At 36.1% G+C, this 19415-nt stretch overlaps 1 protein-coding gene across 5 annotated transcripts in view; it reads left to right on the forward strand.

The window, feature by feature from the left end:
- LOC148950539 (ADP-ribose glycohydrolase MACROD2-like) overlaps positions 1–19415 on the forward strand; it is a 93178-nt gene that overhangs the window by 814 nt on the left and 72949 nt on the right. Inside the window, exons 1-2 of one of the 5 annotated variants that reach the window (XM_089091646.1) lie at positions 14492–14625; positions 19184–19302. The exons of 2 other annotated variants lie outside the window; for them this stretch is intronic. In XM_089091646.1, coding sequence (XP_088947772.1) covers positions 19258–19302 — 45 coding nt within the window. In that variant the 5' untranslated portion in view covers positions 14492–14625; positions 19184–19257. Of the gene's footprint in view, positions 1–14491; positions 14626–19183; positions 19303–19415 lie in introns of those variants that run through there. 2 more of the 5 variants (XM_089091648.1, XM_089091644.1) reach the window with 2 other exon arrangements.

The following is a 19415-nucleotide window of genomic DNA, read 5'->3' on the forward strand; positions in this document are numbered from 1 at the left end:
GACCAAAATGCTTATTATATTCGTAATCAGCATAAAAAAAGGCATCAAATGGTGTATTCACTTTAGTCCTAACTCAATAATATGATTTGGTATATATTGACCAAAAGTGAATACACCATTCAATGCCTTTTTTTATGCTGATTACAAATATAATAATCATTTCTATTGGAAATGATTTTCAGCCCCCCCCCCTGTATATGCCAATTCAGGGTTAGGTTAGGTTGGGTATACATAGGGGGGGGGGGCTGAAATTCATTTTCAATAGAAATGATTATTATATTTGTTATCAGCATAAAAAAAGGCATCAAATGGTGTATTCACTTTATTTCTAACTCAATAATATGATTTGGTAGAACTTTACCACCTAGGTACCTTCTACCCCCGTAAACTCCCAAAAAAACTGTTTATATTTTAAGCTCAATAACAAATCACACTTTTCAAACCATTTATCTAGCAAATACCTGTTTGTCTGGTTTCTTTGTGCAGTATATAGCAGTGGGTATTGTATAATGCATAAGTACCAAATTTTTTACAAACTGCTTAGTTTTTCAAAATATAGAACAGGCCTAGGCTAATTATTTCCAGGCGTAGTCCTTTTTTTGGTAAACATTTTCCAGTTCATATTATGGTAAAATTCTACTTTAGCTAGGCCTACTTTTGGCTATCCTAGAAAAGGATTTGGTTAGGAAAATGAAACTTTCAGGTATGGGTCTGCAGGTTAAAGTATGTCCTGGGAAGGTATTTTAATTTAATAATAATAATAATTTATTTGTACACCCATGATAAACACAGAAATTGTTGGAAAAACAGTAGAAAAGAAAAAAAAACAAAAATAACATACACTTAATGGTACACACAAAGAAAACACATACACATCAATCAAAGTAACAAGAGTAGAGGTAGCCAAGGATGGCTGCTACCCTCCAACTTAGCACAATACTTGTCAAGCAACTGATTAAGTGCAAAAAATGGATCAATTACTGTGTATCACTGGATCAGGTACAAATTACTTTTTCTCAGTAGAACTTTCAGCAGAAACTTCAAATATCTAAAGAAAATTCTACAGATTTTAAATTTATCTTCTTTATGCAGAAGTTTCCAAAATGGTGTTATATATGTGGCACCACAACAGCATTATAAATTTTAGCCTGTGAAAACCTATTAAGATTTCTCTTTGAAGAAATTGTGGCCCCATACGCAGTTCTAATTTTATGCTCTATATTTATGATGATTAGCAAGAGGGTTGATGACATTGTGTCACTGATGGGCAGTCCCAAGTATACTAGTGACTCCACAGGCTTGACAGACTGGGATCCTAGTTGAATGTGAGGTAGAGCAGACTTATTCCAGTTAAACAACATTACTTCCGATTTTGACACATTAAAACTAAGGCCAATATCACCATACTGAGATGACAGGATATCAAAATTACTTTCTAGGGATGTTATTTGCAAAGAAAAATTCAAAATGTCATCTGCAAAACCAACTATGGTTACATCTATTCCTCTTAGAGTACAGCTTGTAGTGACTTTAGCCAGCACCTCAGAAATACTATTAATAAAAAACTCTGGCAAAAAAATCGCACCCTGTTTAATACCTTTTTTTACAGGGATTTTTCTAGTGGGTTCTGCATTAGGAATGTGTAAACACACATTTAGTTGGCCATACAGATCAAAAAGAGGTCAAACAATAGCTGGGTTGACACCATTTTTCCATAATTCTAGCATTATCTGTGCATGTATGCCCAAGTCAAAAGCACAGCATATGTCATATTCACCAATAGCCAGCAATTCATTAGAAATGTGTGCATCTAACAGAACATTTGCTACAACATGTAATGTGTGAGTGCATTCCATTCCTGACTGGAAACAAAACTGGTGGGGAGGAGCCTTGCAACACTTCCTAATGCCACCTATTATTATCAATTCTAAAAGCTTGCAAAAAACAGAGGAAATAGTTATCGGTCTGTAAGAAGAAGGTTCTGTTGCGGGTTTTCCTTTTTTCAGCATAGGCGTTATGGATCCTAAGCAAAATAAATCTGGCACAACACCATGCGTCATATTAATCTTGTAAGCAATTGCAAGATGTTTAACTAAAAGGGACTACCGTTCAATAGATGATGGTCACATATTTTATCGACATCACTTGACGATTTCTTGTTTAATTTTTTGCACACGTCTCAGATTTGACAACTGATCACGAAAAAATATTTTAACTCTTTATTAAGGAGGCGACTTAGTTGCTCATAAAACATTTTGAAGTACATATCTCCACTCCTCTCTCTAGAGGGTACTGACCTTTGATGACCTTTAAAAATATGTGTGTTATAAAAGTGAAACCTTGTAAAACATATCTTCTGCTTAAATGAAGTACAAACAAATTGTTTTCAGATTTCCAACTTTGCTGAATCTTAGTTTATAAAGTTTTAAAGATATGTAAATACATTTCCTAAATTTTGAAAAAAAACATTGGTATAGCTTAAAATTATACTCGAATAACAAGAATTGAATTTTCAGAACTAAAGCCAGAGAAAAAGAAACTGATAACTGAAAATTAAGGAAAAATTTTGTTTTGTCAAAATTTCAACAGGTGTAGACCTGTCATGTAGGCAAATTTCAGGACCCTCTAGAAGGAGAAGGAGTTGAGGTAGGTACTTCACAATACCTTCCTGGGACATACTTTGGCCTGTAGACCCATCCCTGAAAGTTTCATTTACCTAACCTAATCCCTTTCCAAGATAGCCAAAAGTAGTTAAAGTAGAATTTTACCCATATTATTCAGTTACAAATAAAGTGAACATACCAATCAATGCCTTTTTGGTAAAATTCTACTTTAGCTTTTTTGGCTATCTTGGAAAGGGGTTAGGTTAGGAAAATGAAACTTTCAGGAAAGGATCTACAGGCTAAAATATGGGTAAATTTTTTGTTATTCATATTATTGACTTAAGGATAAAGTAAACATACCACTTGATGCCTTTTTTATGTTCTTTCCAAATATAATAATCATTTTTGTCAGAAATGAACTTTATCCCCACCCCTATATATACCAATTCAGGGTATATATTTGCACATAGGGGGGGGGGGGTAAATTTTATTTCTTATTCAAATGAGAGGTAGATTTAAACTCCCCCCCCCCGAATGTGCAAATATATATCCTGAATTGGTATATATAGGGGTGAGGGTAAAATTCGTTTCCAATAAAAATGATTATTATATTTGGAAAGAGCATAAAAAAGGCCTCAAGTAATATGTTTACTTTATTCATGAGCTAATAATATGAATAACATAAAAATTAACAAACTATGTCCCAGGAAGGTATTTTGAAGTATCTACCTTTGCTCCTTCTCCCTCTAGAGGGTCCTGAAATTGCCTAAATGACAGGTCACCTATTGAAATTTTGACAAAACAACATTTAACTTAATTTTTGGTTATCAGTTTCTTTTTCTGTAGCTTTAGTTCTGAAAATGCAATTCCTGTTATTTGAGTAGAACTTTAAACCATATCAATGTTGTTTTTTTTTCAAAATTTAGGAAATACATTTGCATATCTCATTAATATTATAGAAATCATCTAATAATAGAAAATAATTAGAGTACTAGTAACAAAAAAAGCATTATAACCAATAGATTGACCTTACAACCATGAAGAGCAGAAAAAAGCTGACTATGACATACACTGTCAAAAGCTTTTGATAGATCTAAAGCACAAAGAATATACTCTTTCCCTTAAAAGAGTTCTCAAGGAGCAAAGAAGATAATGTATAATGTGCATGCTGACAACCTACTCCAGGCTTAAATCCAAACTGGTTATCTCCCTCAGGCAAAGTATTAGTCACAAAAGGTAGTAATACATGCTCAAGCACTTTACTTAAAGTGCAAGAAACAGTGATAGGTTGGTAAGAAGAACAAATTAAAGGAGATTTTCCTCTCTTCATAATTGAAGAAACAGTACCACACAAAACACTCTCTGGAATGCTAAAAGTACAAATACACATCTGGAAAAGTACATGTAGATGGTCAATAATGGGGGTGCAATCTAATAACAGGTGAAATTGAGATATACCATCATTATCAACATTATCTGATTTAAGTTTCTTAATTGCTTCAACTGTGGATGAAAGTGAAATGGGAATACAAAGATGTTGAGATAGGGAGCAGAAAACTAAATACTAAAATAGCAGAAAGAGAATTAGTATACAAAGAATACACATGGTAATTAACATTAGAAAAAATAGACAAGTAATGGTCATGCCAAGCAGATGCAGGAAGACAATCACTACTTGACGTATCAATTCTAATCAACTCAGATTTATAACTTTTTGCCATTCTCTCTTTGACACAGGAAATCCATACCATGATAACAAATTGACTTAAGATCTTTTTTATATTCCCTAACTGTCTTATGCTTAAGGTCAGATACAATTCCACAGTGTGGTCTATCACATTCATTCCATACTTTTAACCAAAGCTTTGCATTATTTTTCAAAGTTTTTAAATTAGGATCTAAAGACCAAATAGGTTTTTGTGTACCACATCTAACATGTTGCAACAGCACTGTAACTGCCTGAGCATCTTTTAGACATTTAATTATTTGATTATAATAGGAATCCAGGTTCTTTTTGCAATTCACTGGTATAGAGCACTGGAGCAGATGATAGGGAACTTGTATAGCAGACAGCAGGTTTGTTAGTGTAAACATATGGAGAGGGACATCAGCTTTCTTCCAATTACTTTTTTCATACCACTTTGAAAACTGGGGTACTTTGCAAATACTTGGAAGGTTTATATTAAGCATAAGAGTCAATGAAATACGAAGATGATCAAAGTCTTGTTCTTCAGCATGTACAGACACTGTTGATGTGGTGATACTAGGTGAGCAAATAATGTGATCAATGATGCTCTTACTGCATGAATGGTGAATGTAAGAAAATGGATGAGTTTTGGGTATAATATGATAAGATGGAAGGCAATCTAACAACAAATCACTTCTCACTGACAAGTGATTTATATCTATATTGAGGTCACCAATGATCATATAATCTAGAGAAATATAAATAATTTTTTCCACTAAAACTTAAACATCTTGCAAGCTTTGGTATATCTAGTCATTGATCTGGCCGAACAATCATCATAAGGCTGATAAGAATTAATGAAAGCTGAAATGCCCATACAAACAGCCAAAAACAACTCATCCAAGTAAAAAATCACAGGAGAAGCCAAATTCAAATTGCACTTGAAAAAACACAAGCTAGCTCACTGGTTGGGTGGCCTCTTGTGGCTTTGACAGTAGGAAAAACTTCATGATGAGGGCGCCAATGCAAAAGGTTAATGCTAAAGTCAGTAAGAAGATGCTCCTGCAGACAGACCAAATCAAAATTATAGTAGAGCTCATCAATAACAAAGTCCTTATCCTTTTTACCATTAATGTTAAACAATATTATTGAAACCACCAAAGTCATTGCAAAATGGGGGAGTGCAACACTAGTCCCTTAGATACTGGGCAGGACAGATTATAAGAAGCATGATTTTTACCATAGTTAGCACACTTGGGAACAGTGCTACAAGGACTATCCTTAGTAGAAAGATGGGGCCCAGCCCATCTGGACATTTTGGGACATTGCTGGTACAAGCACATTGAAGGTGATTGTATAACCAACATTTGAAGCATCATTTAGGTATTTCCTTAAATTTGTGAATTCAAAAAAAATTAAATCCAACTTTAATTCCTTCTTTGAAATAAGCAGACTGAGTGAAGGAGTCTTCAAATTCAAGCTTGACTGACATAGTCTGGCCCAATCACTTTGCACTTTTTATACCTTGCAGTCTATTAATAACTGAAAGGTCAATATCAACTGGAAAACCTCAGAGAATCCCAAAAAAACCCTTGGATTGTACTTTAACTGTTGCTCTGGCAATAAAGTTCTGAACAGGTGTACAAAAATCTTCAGTTGCAGATTTATCAATATTGACATACATTCTGTCATTAACAAGTTTCATGCTACTAATCTATTCATACCCAGCCATTTCATCAAGTACAGTTTTGCATTTAATTGGATCAGACAGCTCTGAAGGCAATTTATAGACAATAGCTCTTGCATGAGTCTCAATTGCTGGGGTAGGTTTGGGTAGTTCAGGAAAATTCAACTGATAATTCTGAAGTTTCCCTGACATTTCAATAACCACTTGTTGCAGCTCATTAAACTTAGAGAGTAAAGAAGTATAAGCAGTGGCAGGGAGACATGGTACCATGGTAGGTTGCTTTATTACGTAAATAGGTACACAAGTGTTGCTACTGTCAAGAGATCTTAACAGGGCAATAATGTCACTAAACTGTCTAGAAAGTGCATTGTTCTCTTACGCACTGGGCAATCCAATTCAGATGCACTTGTTTGCCACAATAAACTTTTAACTTCTTTGACTATGTTCATGTCAAAAAACTCCATGCCATGTCTTTTGATAATATCCTCCTAATTTCTGCTTAGTAAATTGATTTGAATAAAATTCAGCACCAGAGAATATACAAGTTCAGGTGTTTTGTCAGTTCTTGTCTTGGCTATTGCAATTGCCACACAATTTAAACAGTTGCTGTATTAATTCAAGAAAAATCATTGAATTAATGAATATTGAAATATAGGTCAAGTTCAAAGCAAATTAGATTCCAATTTATAATTCTCTTAAAGTTAACTCAGGTCAATAACTCACTTGGAATAAATTATGACCTCACTGAATAGAATCCAGACAGGCAATAATATCCAATACATGCTAGGTGTTACCTCATTGAACTCTGAATCAATACTGGTTTACTTATAAAAGTAAAACCTTTCAAAATAGATCTTATGCTGAAATTAGGTAAAAGAAATGTATTTTCAGTCTCACAACTTTGCTAAATCTCAATTTATGAGGTTTCAAAGATCTGCAAATACATTTCCTAAATTTGTAAAAACAAAAAAACAACTGATATAGCTTAAAATTTTACCAAAATAACCAGAATTGTATTTTCAGAACTAAAACCAGAGAAAAAGAAACTGAAAATTAAAGTTTAATGTTGTTTTGTCACAGTTTCAATAAGTATAAACCTGTGAAGTAGACACATTTCTAAAACTTAGTAATCTGAAGAGAGTCAATATAGTAGCTAGATAATATCTTCCCAGAGTGTTTTTTTTGCCTTGGATTCATTACCAAAAGCTGTATTTTCCTAACCTAACTGTTTTCCAAGATAGAAATTTATCTGTCTAGAATTTTATCCAGTATTGATTTGAACAGTAATACAAATGGCCTGCTTTCCATGTACTCAAATGATCAACATATCAGTCTTATAAGTTCATTTGCTTTTGGAACAGCTTTTGACAAATATACATAAAATTTGAGTTTTATATTAGAAAGTATTCCAAGGTCTCTCTGAAAGTCTGTTTTTGCAAACTTCCTTTACAGGCTATTAACTTTAATGATGATCATTAGTATTAGGAGTTGACTTATTTGGAGTCTCAGAAACTCATGTCCCCAGGGGCAAGAAACATGAAATTACGTTATATAGAATTTCTTTACTCAGGCTGGAAGGATAGTGTACGTAGGCAGGGAGTAGGGCTCATGATGAATGAGAAAGATGCTAAGTCTTGTTTACAGAAAGCATTGCACTCCTGGCTGAAGGCAGAAAATGAAAAGGCTGGTACCTACACAATGTAGATCATTGGTCAGCCTGCAAATAAAGAGGAAAAAGTTAAGTCTGGTTTAGCTTTGGAGGGAATTCATCATAGAATACTGGTTTCTTGTTTTATGACTAAGGTATCAGGAGGAAGGTTATCACTATGGTGTAAGGATATCAGTCATGGTAATATATGCCACTACAGAACTGACTGAGGGGGATAGTAGTGACTCAGATGAATTTTACAAACAGCTACAGGGACAATTTGACTAGGTTCCAGGGAGAAATATAGTATTTTTATTTGGAGATTTTATTTCCCAGGCTGGTAGAAATAAAGATAGATAGTATCTTAGCCTTGGTAATTTTGGTATAGGAAAAGAAAACAGTAATGAAAACAAGTTGTTGAGATTTTTTGGTATAACAATCTAGTTGTAACCAATACAGTATTTGGTCATCAAACTACCCATAAGTTGAACTGAAGCTGAAGACCATCAGAATTGACACAATATATTAGGGTATATAGGAATGCTGTTATTGATGTTAAAAATAAAGATCAACATCTAGTAGTTTCCAGGGTTAATTTAGTTCTAAAATTTAAGAAGGGTACCTACCTTCTAGGAAGCTATGATGTTGGTAGATTCCAGGATGAGAAGTTGAGAAAAACCTTCACAGAACAGTTTAATACTAAACTGGAAAGTTTAAAATTTGACAATGTAGAAGATGGATGGAATAATTGTAGAAAAATAGCCAGTGAACTTGCTGGTGGTGTCTTAGTTAGAAATACAGCTAAGAATATTAAGGAAAATGCTCTATTTTTAATAGAGAGGAGCAGAGGCTTGTACAAGAATTATTTGAATGACTGATCAAATGTAAATAAGAGAAATGTAAAGAAGGTGGTAAGCAATCAAAATGTAAGTTAATGAAGTGTGAACTGGAGACCATAGATAAAATTGCTAAAGATCTGGGAGATGGAGCCATATGGTATAATTTTAAGATATAGTGCTGCCATCAGGGGCGTCCGGAGGCTCATTTTATTGGGGGGGGGATCTTCGTAAATTTTACTGAAGTGCTACCTGATTTATGCCAAATATTCTGCAGAAATCAAGAATTTTGCTAAATTTCAGCTTATTTTGCAAAATTACTGCCGAAATTTTCGCCTTCGGCAAAAATTTTACCAAATGCCAGAAAATTTGGAGGTGCAGCGTACCCCCAAAACCGTACATCACTTGTCTGCCATAAGGGCTCCTAGGCTTTACTGCAGTTCGCCATATCTGCTGAACGTAAGAAGAATGTTACCATAAAGCTAACACAAAATCAGCTTCATCTCTTGGTAGTATCTTCCATGGAGAGAGGTGAACTGGCAAAATGCCCACGCACTTAGGTGCTTATCTAGTGCGGGATGAAACAACAGTTGCATATATTACATGGGCTCTTAAGATTATTTAGTCTGACTATTCTGGGAAATCCGCAGACAGAATAGCAGATGTATTTGGAAGAATGTTCAGAGATACAGTGATCAAAAACTTCTTCTTTGAGCAAACTAAGTTTGCTTATTTTTTAACCAAAGCTCCTGGGCCCCATTTTCAGAAGATGACCCTTGATGAATTTGGCAACAGTCATAGCCGTAGAGTACGGGGGGGGGGGCAGGGGTCCAAGGCCCCCCCCCCCGGGTGAAGCCCGGTGGGGCTCAGCCCCCCAAAAAAATTTTGAATTCGGCCCTGTAACGTTCAGATTATTAGAACAAGCAGACTTCACAGTTATCTTCTCATTCTTAAGACTGATTCTTTTGACTGATTATCCAAATCAGTTTCTTTTCCTTCCTGGCGAGCAGAAAAAGAACCTGTCGATTTTGAAAGTTACTGCCATACTTAGGCTTCAAATTTAATCTTGATTTGGCATGAGCCCCCTTTTCCTGGAAAGTGAACGAAAATGAAAATGAAGGGTAGGATCCGCTGGCGAAACCGTCAGTGCTCAATGATCATTTTGAACTTGAACAGACTGTAGTGAAAGAAGCAGAGGTGAAAACTTTAACAATAAAAAGATTAGAACACTAATTTTTTTGCAAAGAACTCTAAAGACAGAACCAAGTTTACAGATGGGAACTCAGATGTTGGTACCAAAACAGGACAGATAAACGAACAACCGAGTACTTGTAGTTTTAGTGGTAATGTTCGAGCTAGTGATATAAATGAGAAAGCAAATGACCATGGTAGCCCTAGTAGTAGCAATGTATCTAGTGTAGCTGATACTATCAGTGTCAGCGATGTCGGTAATAATAGTACTATTAAGGGCAGAACATTTCAAGCTAGCTGGACTGAAAAGTAATAATGGTTACGACTCAACACGACTAAGAACGGTGCTGTGTGTACAGTCTGCACAGAAGCAGTGAATATGAAAATGTCCATTCCAAAGACTTCTTGTGATAAAGACTCCTTTGACATATTCGTAATGAAAGGGTTCAGCAACTGGAAAAGGGCGCTCGATCGCTTTAAGTCGCTCGAAACTTCGGGATTTCACAAAGCAGCTATCGCAACCAAAGACACTTCATACCGTGGTAATGACGTGAGTCAACAGCTAAGTGCACAACATAAGCAAGAATCGCATGACTCTCGCAAAGTTCTGAAGCTCATATTCTCGCCTTTGAATTACCTTGCCTCGCAAGAAGCACCTATAAGAGGTAAGCAAGAAGAGTCTTCGAACCTCCGACGCCTTCTTGAACTAAGGGCAAATGATGTTCCAGTTTTAGAAAAGTGGCTAGTCAGACCAGAAAAGTACAAGTGGTTGTCACCTGACCTTCAAAATAAAATATTAGAGGATATGTGCCATTCTACGCTTAGACTCTTCATAGATCAAGGGAAAAAGTACAAGTATTTTGGAGTGATGCTTGGCGAAACCGCTAGTGTTTCCTGTAAAGAACAGATTTCCGTTTGTCTTAGAACTGTTGATGACAACCTCGACATAAGCGAAACGTTTTTTGAATTTTATGTAACTGAAAACACAAATAGTGAAACACTATTTAAGTGCTTATTGGATGTCATTTGTCGTTTCGGTCTTTCGTTACAAAATTGTCGTGGACAATGCTACGACGGCGCTGCCAACATGCCTGGGAGCGAAAGGGGTCTACAGTCTCTGGTGAAGGCTCAGGAGGGAAGAGCTCACATTGCCGTGCTCACAGTCTGAACCTGGTTGCTCAGGATGCGGTGGAAACTAACATCAATAAGAGGAATGTTATGAACATGGTTCAGAGATTTATCGCTTTTGTTAGAGGTTCCCCAAAAAGGTTGTCAAGTTTCAACTGCGTAAAGCTGGATGAAGGAGTGGCACACTGACCATTCTGTCCAATTAGGTGGATCTTAATAAAGCCCTCTGTCACTGCAATCACTAGCAATTACTCCGAAATAATCCACTGGCTTGAGGACTTCAGCAATCACCCAGAAAACCGTAAACAGACAGCCAAAGCTGATGGATTTCTTGAGACCTCTACCAACTTCGATACATTCTTCAAGCTAGAAATTCTTTGCATTATTTTTACTGCAATAGAAGACTTCAATACTGAAATTCAAAGAGCGCAGCTCCACTTCAGAGAGGCAGAGGAAATAATTGATTGCCTCCGTAAGGTCTTGGAACGTATGAGAAATGAACATCGCTTTAAACTACTATGGGAGGCAGCTGTCTCATGTGCAAACATTCTGAGTCTTAATGAACCAAAGCTCCCGAAAAAACGCAAAGTTCCTAGTCGTTTTGATGGAAGCGGTGTTCTTTACCTTCCGTCTAAGCCTGAAGATACTTATCGCCATGTTTTCTATGAAGCTATCAAATGCATACTGATGGGCTTGACTACAAGATTTGAACCAAGCCAAACAACTCAACATCTCTCTAAAGTAGAAGAGTTCAACATAGGTGTATCTGACGTTTCGTACGTGCAAAACTTCTATAAAGACGATTTTGAGGACTACGCCCAGTTGCAGCTGCACCGAGACATACTCCTTGATCAAGCTAAAGCGAACAAAAAGGAGATCTAGAAATTTGATGCTGTTGTCATTTTTCTGAAAGAAAATGATTCCCTTGCCAAAGTTGCTCACCAGATCGTGAAGTTAATTAGGATAGTGTTGTGTATGCCAGTTTCAAACAGTACTTCAGAAAAATCATTTTCAGGCCTTTGAAGGCTAAAAACATATCTTCGGTCAACCATGACCCAGGAAAGACTGAATCATTTAGCTGTTTTGTCAGTGCACAGGAAAGTCCTAGAAAGCGTAGACTACAACAAACTCAGAGACGAGTTCATCAAGCGAGCTCAAGTTCGAATGAATACGTTTTCACTATCCCATTAGATGTAGCATGCATTAGAACTTAGAAATGAAGGAACTCTTTGTATTCGATCGACCCGTAGCATTGGTGAGTACCAATTATTCACGGCTTGAAGTCGAGGGGAAATTTTGGCACCTTGGGACAGGTTTTGTCTAAACAGAAATATTTCGCAAATTAACGGCGAGATGTTATTCATATAGTAATTTTAATTTTATGCTAAAAGCATCTAGCTATTTTCAGAAGAAGGCCAAAGAAGCCTTTAATACAGTGTTAAAATTTTAAACTTTTGCTTTTATTCTTGCTCGAGGAGTCTCGATATTTTGCTTCCGATTTTTGTTCAGACACAAACAGCATTTTTCTTTACATCTTCTTCGACAAAAAAAAAACTTCCACGCTTGTAACCCAGAACTCTGTTGTGAATTTAAGAGACTTACGAGATAAAACAACATGTCAAAATACGCGTCCCATCTGACCCACATCTTCCCTAAGGCAAACACAGCTTTTATGCTGCTTTGTTTTTGGTACAAGGGCTGCCCCCCCCCCCCACCCCCGGAGAAATCGAAACTCTACGCCTATGGCAACAGTTATTATGCTGTTGAGTTTAACCAAACCACTAATTAATATAGTGAGAAAGAGCTTCAAATGAGGATCCGATTCTGGTCCAAAAAGATGAAACGAGTGGCAGAAAGACATCTGAAAACTGCGTATATTGGACATGCCACAGCTGAAGTCAGAATTAGGTAGAACAATTGATAAAAGTGGTTTATCTATCTCTAAAGTACTAGCATTAATTTGTAATGGTCCAAACATGAACAAAAACTTCTCTGACTGATTGACAGTGAAAAAAGTGAATTGACAGGTAGCAAAGGTCTCCTTTATATTGGTACTTGCAAGATACATTTAGTATCCACCGGTTTTTGGAAGGGTTAGCAGGAAATTGACGAAAATTGTTCCAATCTGATCATCAAAGGGTAGTCCTTTTTTGGTGGCTGGTTGGCTAGACAAGAAGACTAAGGGAAGATTCCAGAGAAAACTGGCGTTCTTAAGTCCTGGTTTTTGAAAGACATACCCACCAGATATTCAACAATATGATCTGCCACTTTGAGGGTAAGGTAACAGATGCCAGCTCTGTCTGAGTAATATGTTGTCATGTTCCAAAGAAAAACCTTAGTCTTAAGAAATCAAATGCGCACAAAGAGATCATCCAGCTGGTCAAATAACTGACCATGAAAGCAGCGTGTCAGTTTTTTTCTTGATAGTTCCAACCTTTTCATAGGTTTCACCAAAAAGTTTCAACAGGAAGAGCCCCTAGTGCATGAACTCTGCAGAGCTGAAGCTCCTGGTTTTGACATTGGCTGAATGAGTTTTAAAAGCCAAAGCAACCAAAGAGCATAGGGATGAACTAACGCTTCAGCCATTCAAAGATGAAAAGAACTTAGTGCCACTGCTACAGACAGTTGTGACTGACAAGATTGTCGACTGTCTCAAGTCAGTAGATGAACTTCCAAAACGCTTTTTAATGCAGCGTATTCCGAAGCATTATTCTGCAGCTGCAAGATATCTCCTTAAGCAAACACTTGGTAGAGATTTTTGCAGTTGTTGAAAGCGTTAACTTTTCTGCATCCCAATGAAGTTTCAAAGCCAATTTCTGCTCAGAGTTTAATATATGTCTTAGACTACTCTGCTTTAGACTACTCTCCTTGGCACCAATTGACTTGAAGACTGAGATCCCTCATTTTTTTGGCTATTATTCTTGAGAAAAGATAGTATTCAGGTAAGTGTTCTTTCATGGACGCCATGGGCTTATAGTCTTTGTGTTTGGTCAAATGCTCTTTCTGTGTCAATTGGGACTTGGAGAACAGTTATCTGTTTTCTTCAGCTTTTCTACGATCATCCAGTGTTTTCTAGAAGCCGGTTTGCACAGCTGCTTTTCAGGAGGAATCAACATTCTATTGGAATGAGCAGCTTTCCTTCAGTAATCCATAAGTTTGTTAATTTAGGACGAAAGGCTAACTGGTCTGTAGTTTGATGGGGTACTTTTATCACGTTTTTTTAAAGATTAGCACTACTTGTGTCCTACTAAAAGATTGACACTATCCCTTCTGTTATTGAAGTCTTAAATAAATGGGTAAGTGGCTTTGCTATTTCTTCTGCCCCTATTTTAACCCACTTAGCTTCTAAGTTGTCCATTAGAGTCAGGAGGCTTATAGGTTTTATCTTCTTAGAGGACATTCAAAACTTATGATTTGCTAAACTTCATGTCTAAGCATAATAATTTACTAGAGCTAAAGCCATTTTGTTTTAATTCTAGAGATGACTGTATTAAATATACTGAGCTCAATCTCTGCCTTCTCTATGGCTTTTGTTGTGGCTTTGCTGAGGCTTTTGTTTTCTCATTTGGGTTTGACATGTTAAGGTACTTCAATATAACTAGATGATTGGGTGTTGAAATGCTGCCATAACTTTATCAGACTTCTAATTACAGTAACACTTTTTTGGATTTCTATTGAAAGGCTATTTATTGATTTTGGTTAATTTTTCAGGAATAGACCAAGATCTTCCGACTGGTAATATCTATAAAAAGCTGGTTCCCTTATGAACCTGATAAAATAGTTGTTTTTTAGGGTTTCAAGAAGTTCATGATTCTGCATCTCATTATCTGTGCGCTTAACGTCAGGTAAGTTGAAGTCTTGCTATAAAGATCTTCTTTTCATGGTCTGAGTAAAGTTCATCAAACTGCTCTCCTCGCATCTGCAAGAAGGTTTTCTTCTCTTTGGGATCATCACTTGGGGCACGATAGATGCATCAAATTAAAACTTTCCATGCTTTTGTTCTCATGTGTATTGGAACCATTTCTAAATGCACATCAGTATGTAGGAGAACTAATTCTAATTTGGCTTTTAGGGGTTTGCTGAATAGATTATAGTTCTTCTTTTCACAGTATTAAATCATATTCCACCCAGTTGCCATGTATTTATATTTCATTTTCCTCCATGCTATTCCTGTTTTAAGGACTTAGTTCTTCTCTACACACTGCATCATGTTGTTCTTTCACTGCGACGTGCTTTAATTCAGTTAACTAAGGCATAATTTGGTCTACATTCACATAGGAAACATGCTTTTGTATATTAGGCTATTCTCTTAGATAAATATTTCCTCACTTAGGGTGTTGTCATGTTTAGTCAAAGTATGGTAGTATTGCTGGTTATCACAATTTGAAGCTATAGTAAAAAATCTGATCTAGATTAGAAGAGCTATTGTTAAGAAGAGTTCCCCTTTTCAAAGATAGCATATTTCCTACCAAACCAGCATAATGCAGGAACAAAAATGACCCAACTCCTCACAAAAATCATCTCTCCAAAAAATAATTTATTGCATACATAGCAACCATAGATCCCTATTACATTTATCTCCTACTCGCCTAAAGGTGTTTAAAACACGTTTATCTTCTGAATTTAATTATAGACCATTCTCATTTAAACAATGAATGGTTGGAGGAAATGATCCGTGCTCACCATAATAAAAACAGTTTGATATTGTTTTTACTTTTTTCACTCGCAGTCATGCATTCTAAAATCTTAAGCTGTAAACCAAATTTGAATTATATATAAAGGGACTTTTTTTTATTAGCCTATCCTAATCGGGGGGGGGGGGTAAATCACTTTCACAATTTGATTGTGCTTCTATAACAGTTCTCTAGGTTTTTATTCATAGAACAATGCTTAAATCTGTTTAAAAGAACAAAAGTAAGTATTAGTAGAACCTCTGATAATGCTGAGCAAAAAAAAAGAAGAAGAAAGAAATGGCATGGATACGTGAATGCCCCTGACATTTTTTATTTTATTTATGTTTTTCACACTAGACTTTTGCATTGCTGTAAAGCTAAAAGTAAAAAGAATGTGCAAAAAGAAACATGGTTGCCTGTATTTAGGAATTAAATAGCAAGTCACTGTCCTCATAGTACCAAGGACAGTGAGAAGGAGCTGTGATTGGGTGGCTTGGTTAAGTGCAAACTTACACAACCGTATATCCAGAGCCTTCCAGCATTGTCTTATAAATCACCTACTGATGTTCTCTCCCCTGTTTTCCTCATCCATATCTCCATCTGAGATCGAAAGAAGAATTGGGAAACTACGAAAAACAAGTGTCTGCCCTTTAAATATGCCGTGTCCTCTTGTTAGTGCTTTCAGTCGCTTCCTTTCAAAGCCCTTGTTTGTTCTTTTCAATGACATTACTGAGTCTGGCACATATCCGCAAATTTGGAAACATGATTTCATAACCCCCTTGAAAAAGAAAGACGGAAAACCTGGTTTTGAAGGTATTCGTCCTATTTCACTCACTCCCATTTTCTCTAAGCTATATGAAGGATTCCTCGGAGATTGGCTAAAGGAGAAAATCCTACGTCCTACTTGCTGAGACAATTCGTGAACATCGAATCCACGTCTACTTCCCATTACCTTATTTTTCTTATTGACTCAGTGGGGAAAATTGTAGAAAAACCCAATTGCTGGCTAAAGTTAATTTCCGTTGACTTTAAAAAAGCACTTGACCTTGTTAACCACTATATTTTAGTTCAGAAACTTGTAACTGATTTCAATATTGATTATTTCTTGGTTAAATTGGTTGGCTTCTTTTTATCAAATAGATCACAGGTAGTCGAATATCAAAATCATTATTCCAGTCCCCTCCTTTTTTCTGTCATGATAAACAGTATCGCAAAGGAATTTCCCGACAGATGGAAATTTGTGAATGACCTAACGGTAGTTGAAACCTGCTACCGAAACTTAGTAAGTAACCCTATGAGTATTCTCAGTGATATGGCAGATGACTCTCCGGAGTTAGACATGAGAGTAAACCCCTCTAAATCTATGATAATGCCAATTTTTTCCTCAAAACCTCACCCCTTTTCCTCAACCCTATTCCCCCAAATATTTCTGTGTCTTCCTTTAAATTACTTGGGGTTACAATTTCCTCTAATTTAAAGTGGGATATCCACGTGAAAGATATTGTCCATAGAGCTAATACGTCCATGTCTCTCCTTAAGCTCTTGAATAAATTTAACGTCCCCCTATCCCATTCTTTAAGGATCTATACTTCCTTCGTCCGCCCGCATCTTGAATATGCTTTTCCAGTTTCGCATCCTGGCGTCTCCCGTGATGAATCAGAAAAAATTGAATCTATTCTAAAAATAGCCCTAACAATAATTTTTAAAGAAGCTATGGTACCATATTCACTCCTTCTAAAAAAGGCCAAGTGGGAAACTCTTGAGCACAGGAGAGGAATGTTGTGCCTCCGTTTTACAAAAAATAGAATAATAAACCTTCACACGGAAAACATTTTCCCCAAAAGACACTCCCCATCCAGACACCGCCTCCCACGTACTTTTTTTGAACCCGCTCCTATCTTGTCCCCCATCCGTTGCTTAACCTCCAGTTATGAAAAAACCTTTGTCCCCTTCATTACTTATAAAATAAACCACTAGTTTTTTTTTTTTTTTTTTTTTTTTTTTTGTTCTGGTGATACCCAAGTTTGTGTCCGTTTGTTTCTTTTGATCCCTCCCCCTTGTTTATGCGTTCTCTTTTAAACTTTTTTAACGCTATTTTTATCTCAATCTTTTCTTTGGTTTTGGTTTTGTTTTAGTTTTTAACTATTTAACTTTCTTACATTTGACGCTTTTTTTTTTACTAATGAATGGCTTTGCCTTTCTTATATTGTTGTTTTTGGCATTATTTAGCCAGTTTTTTAGTGGTTGTGCTATTTTTATTATATTTTTTGTTATGACTCCGAAATGCAGATTCGGCTCTTGTGGCTTGTGATAGTCATTTTTTGAAACAAACATCTTATCTTTAAAAATTAGGAAGAATTAAACTTCATTTTTTATTGAAAAATATCTCCATTTTTAGTCATGCGATTTTGGTTGTAGTGGGTGTCTATTTAAAAAAGAGAAAAGTGTGTATGTGGGGAGGGGGAATAAGCTAAATAAATTAGGTAATAAACAGCTTAAGAAGGTGCAGGTGCCTTTGGGAACCAAGAGATTGTTAATGTTTGAGTTTTTATGGAGATAATGCATTACCAAAGTCAGTAAATTCGTTGTGCTTATTTATTTTTTTGGTTAATTTAAGAACACTGACGAAAATATGGCACTGCCCTAAAATCTGCATTATTTTGAAATAACCAAAAGGAAACGCTTAAAAAATCGATGCTTTCAGATATGAATAGACTTAGACTATAGAATAGAATAGACTAGACTCCACCCTAGACTAGAATAGACTAGACTATAGAATAGACTAGAATAGACTAGACTAGATAGAATAGACTAGAATAGAATAGACTAGACTAGAATAGAATAGCCTCCACCCCTACCCACGAAATAGCGGGTGTTATGGTCCCCACACCTACCCACACCAACCGCGGGGTCAGACACGTCGTCATAGTCGGGTAAGGTCTTCTAAATTTCGGAAAGGAGGTTGAGTGCGCGCACACCCGTCCCTATGGTCCTTGATGACTACGGGATCGCGATGTTTCTACCGAGTAACTATAAGAAATATTGGTATTCGAACTAACTGACGGTGCTAAGTCTATGGATGAAACCAAGCTACTCATTACAACTAATCTGTCCAATAGGCTATAAATTTAAAAGTAGGGAATTGTTTTACTTTGTTATTTTTGGTACTTTAAACAAACGTTAAGTCATACCAAACAAAAAAGTACTTGAAAATAAGAAGAAACATACTGCACTTTTTGCAGATAGGAGTCTGCAGCATGATCATTGGTGATGGTTTTAGTAATCTGTTTGTCGAAGAACATGATCTAATGACTTTTGCTTTGTAAAAGTTATTTTAAAAGGCTGTGGTGCCTTGAAGAACCACCCTATCTCGCCCATTAGAAATGTTTTAGTTTGTGTGACCGAATTATTTAGAATTGGTTGAATGACTCTGCCATAACTTGTAAAGGCTGGATAAGAGATCAGAATAAATGACATAAAACTAAAAGCCAGCCCCCTACCTTCTTTGAAATCATAGAAATACTAAGATAAACTTGTAAAAATCTGTATTTTTACTTTGTTATAAACTAGCCTCTCATTAGCTTTTTGAGCTATCAGCACATTTAAGGTCCTCTATAAATTAAAACTCGAAATTTCTTTGAGAGTTCCCTGTGGTGCTTGGAAAATCCACTCATGGGTTCTTTATCTCTGAGAAATTAGGTGACATTTTGACTCGCGAAATGATTTTTAGGTTTCAAATGGACTGAATCACAAAACCCCATAAGTTTTCTGCTGTTTTTGTTACGGAAGAAGGCCAGAAACACAATGCATTGCATCTCAAAGTTTAGCAATAGAGAGATGGATAAGACGGTAAAGTCACTTATTTTGAAAAAAAAGTACTAAAATAGTGCAAATGTACTTCTGGTAGTGATGGTAATGCTATAAGATATTGTAAAACCCTTGCAATATTTCTCAGATACATT

The sequence above is a fragment of the Artemia sp. Qi Xiang Cuo genome, chromosome 7 (genome assembly GCF_049724085.1).
Source record: "Artemia sp. Qi Xiang Cuo chromosome 7, ASM4972408v1, whole genome shotgun sequence".
Taxonomy (NCBI): Eukaryota; Metazoa; Arthropoda; class Branchiopoda; order Anostraca; family Artemiidae; genus Artemia; species Artemia sp. Qi Xiang Cuo.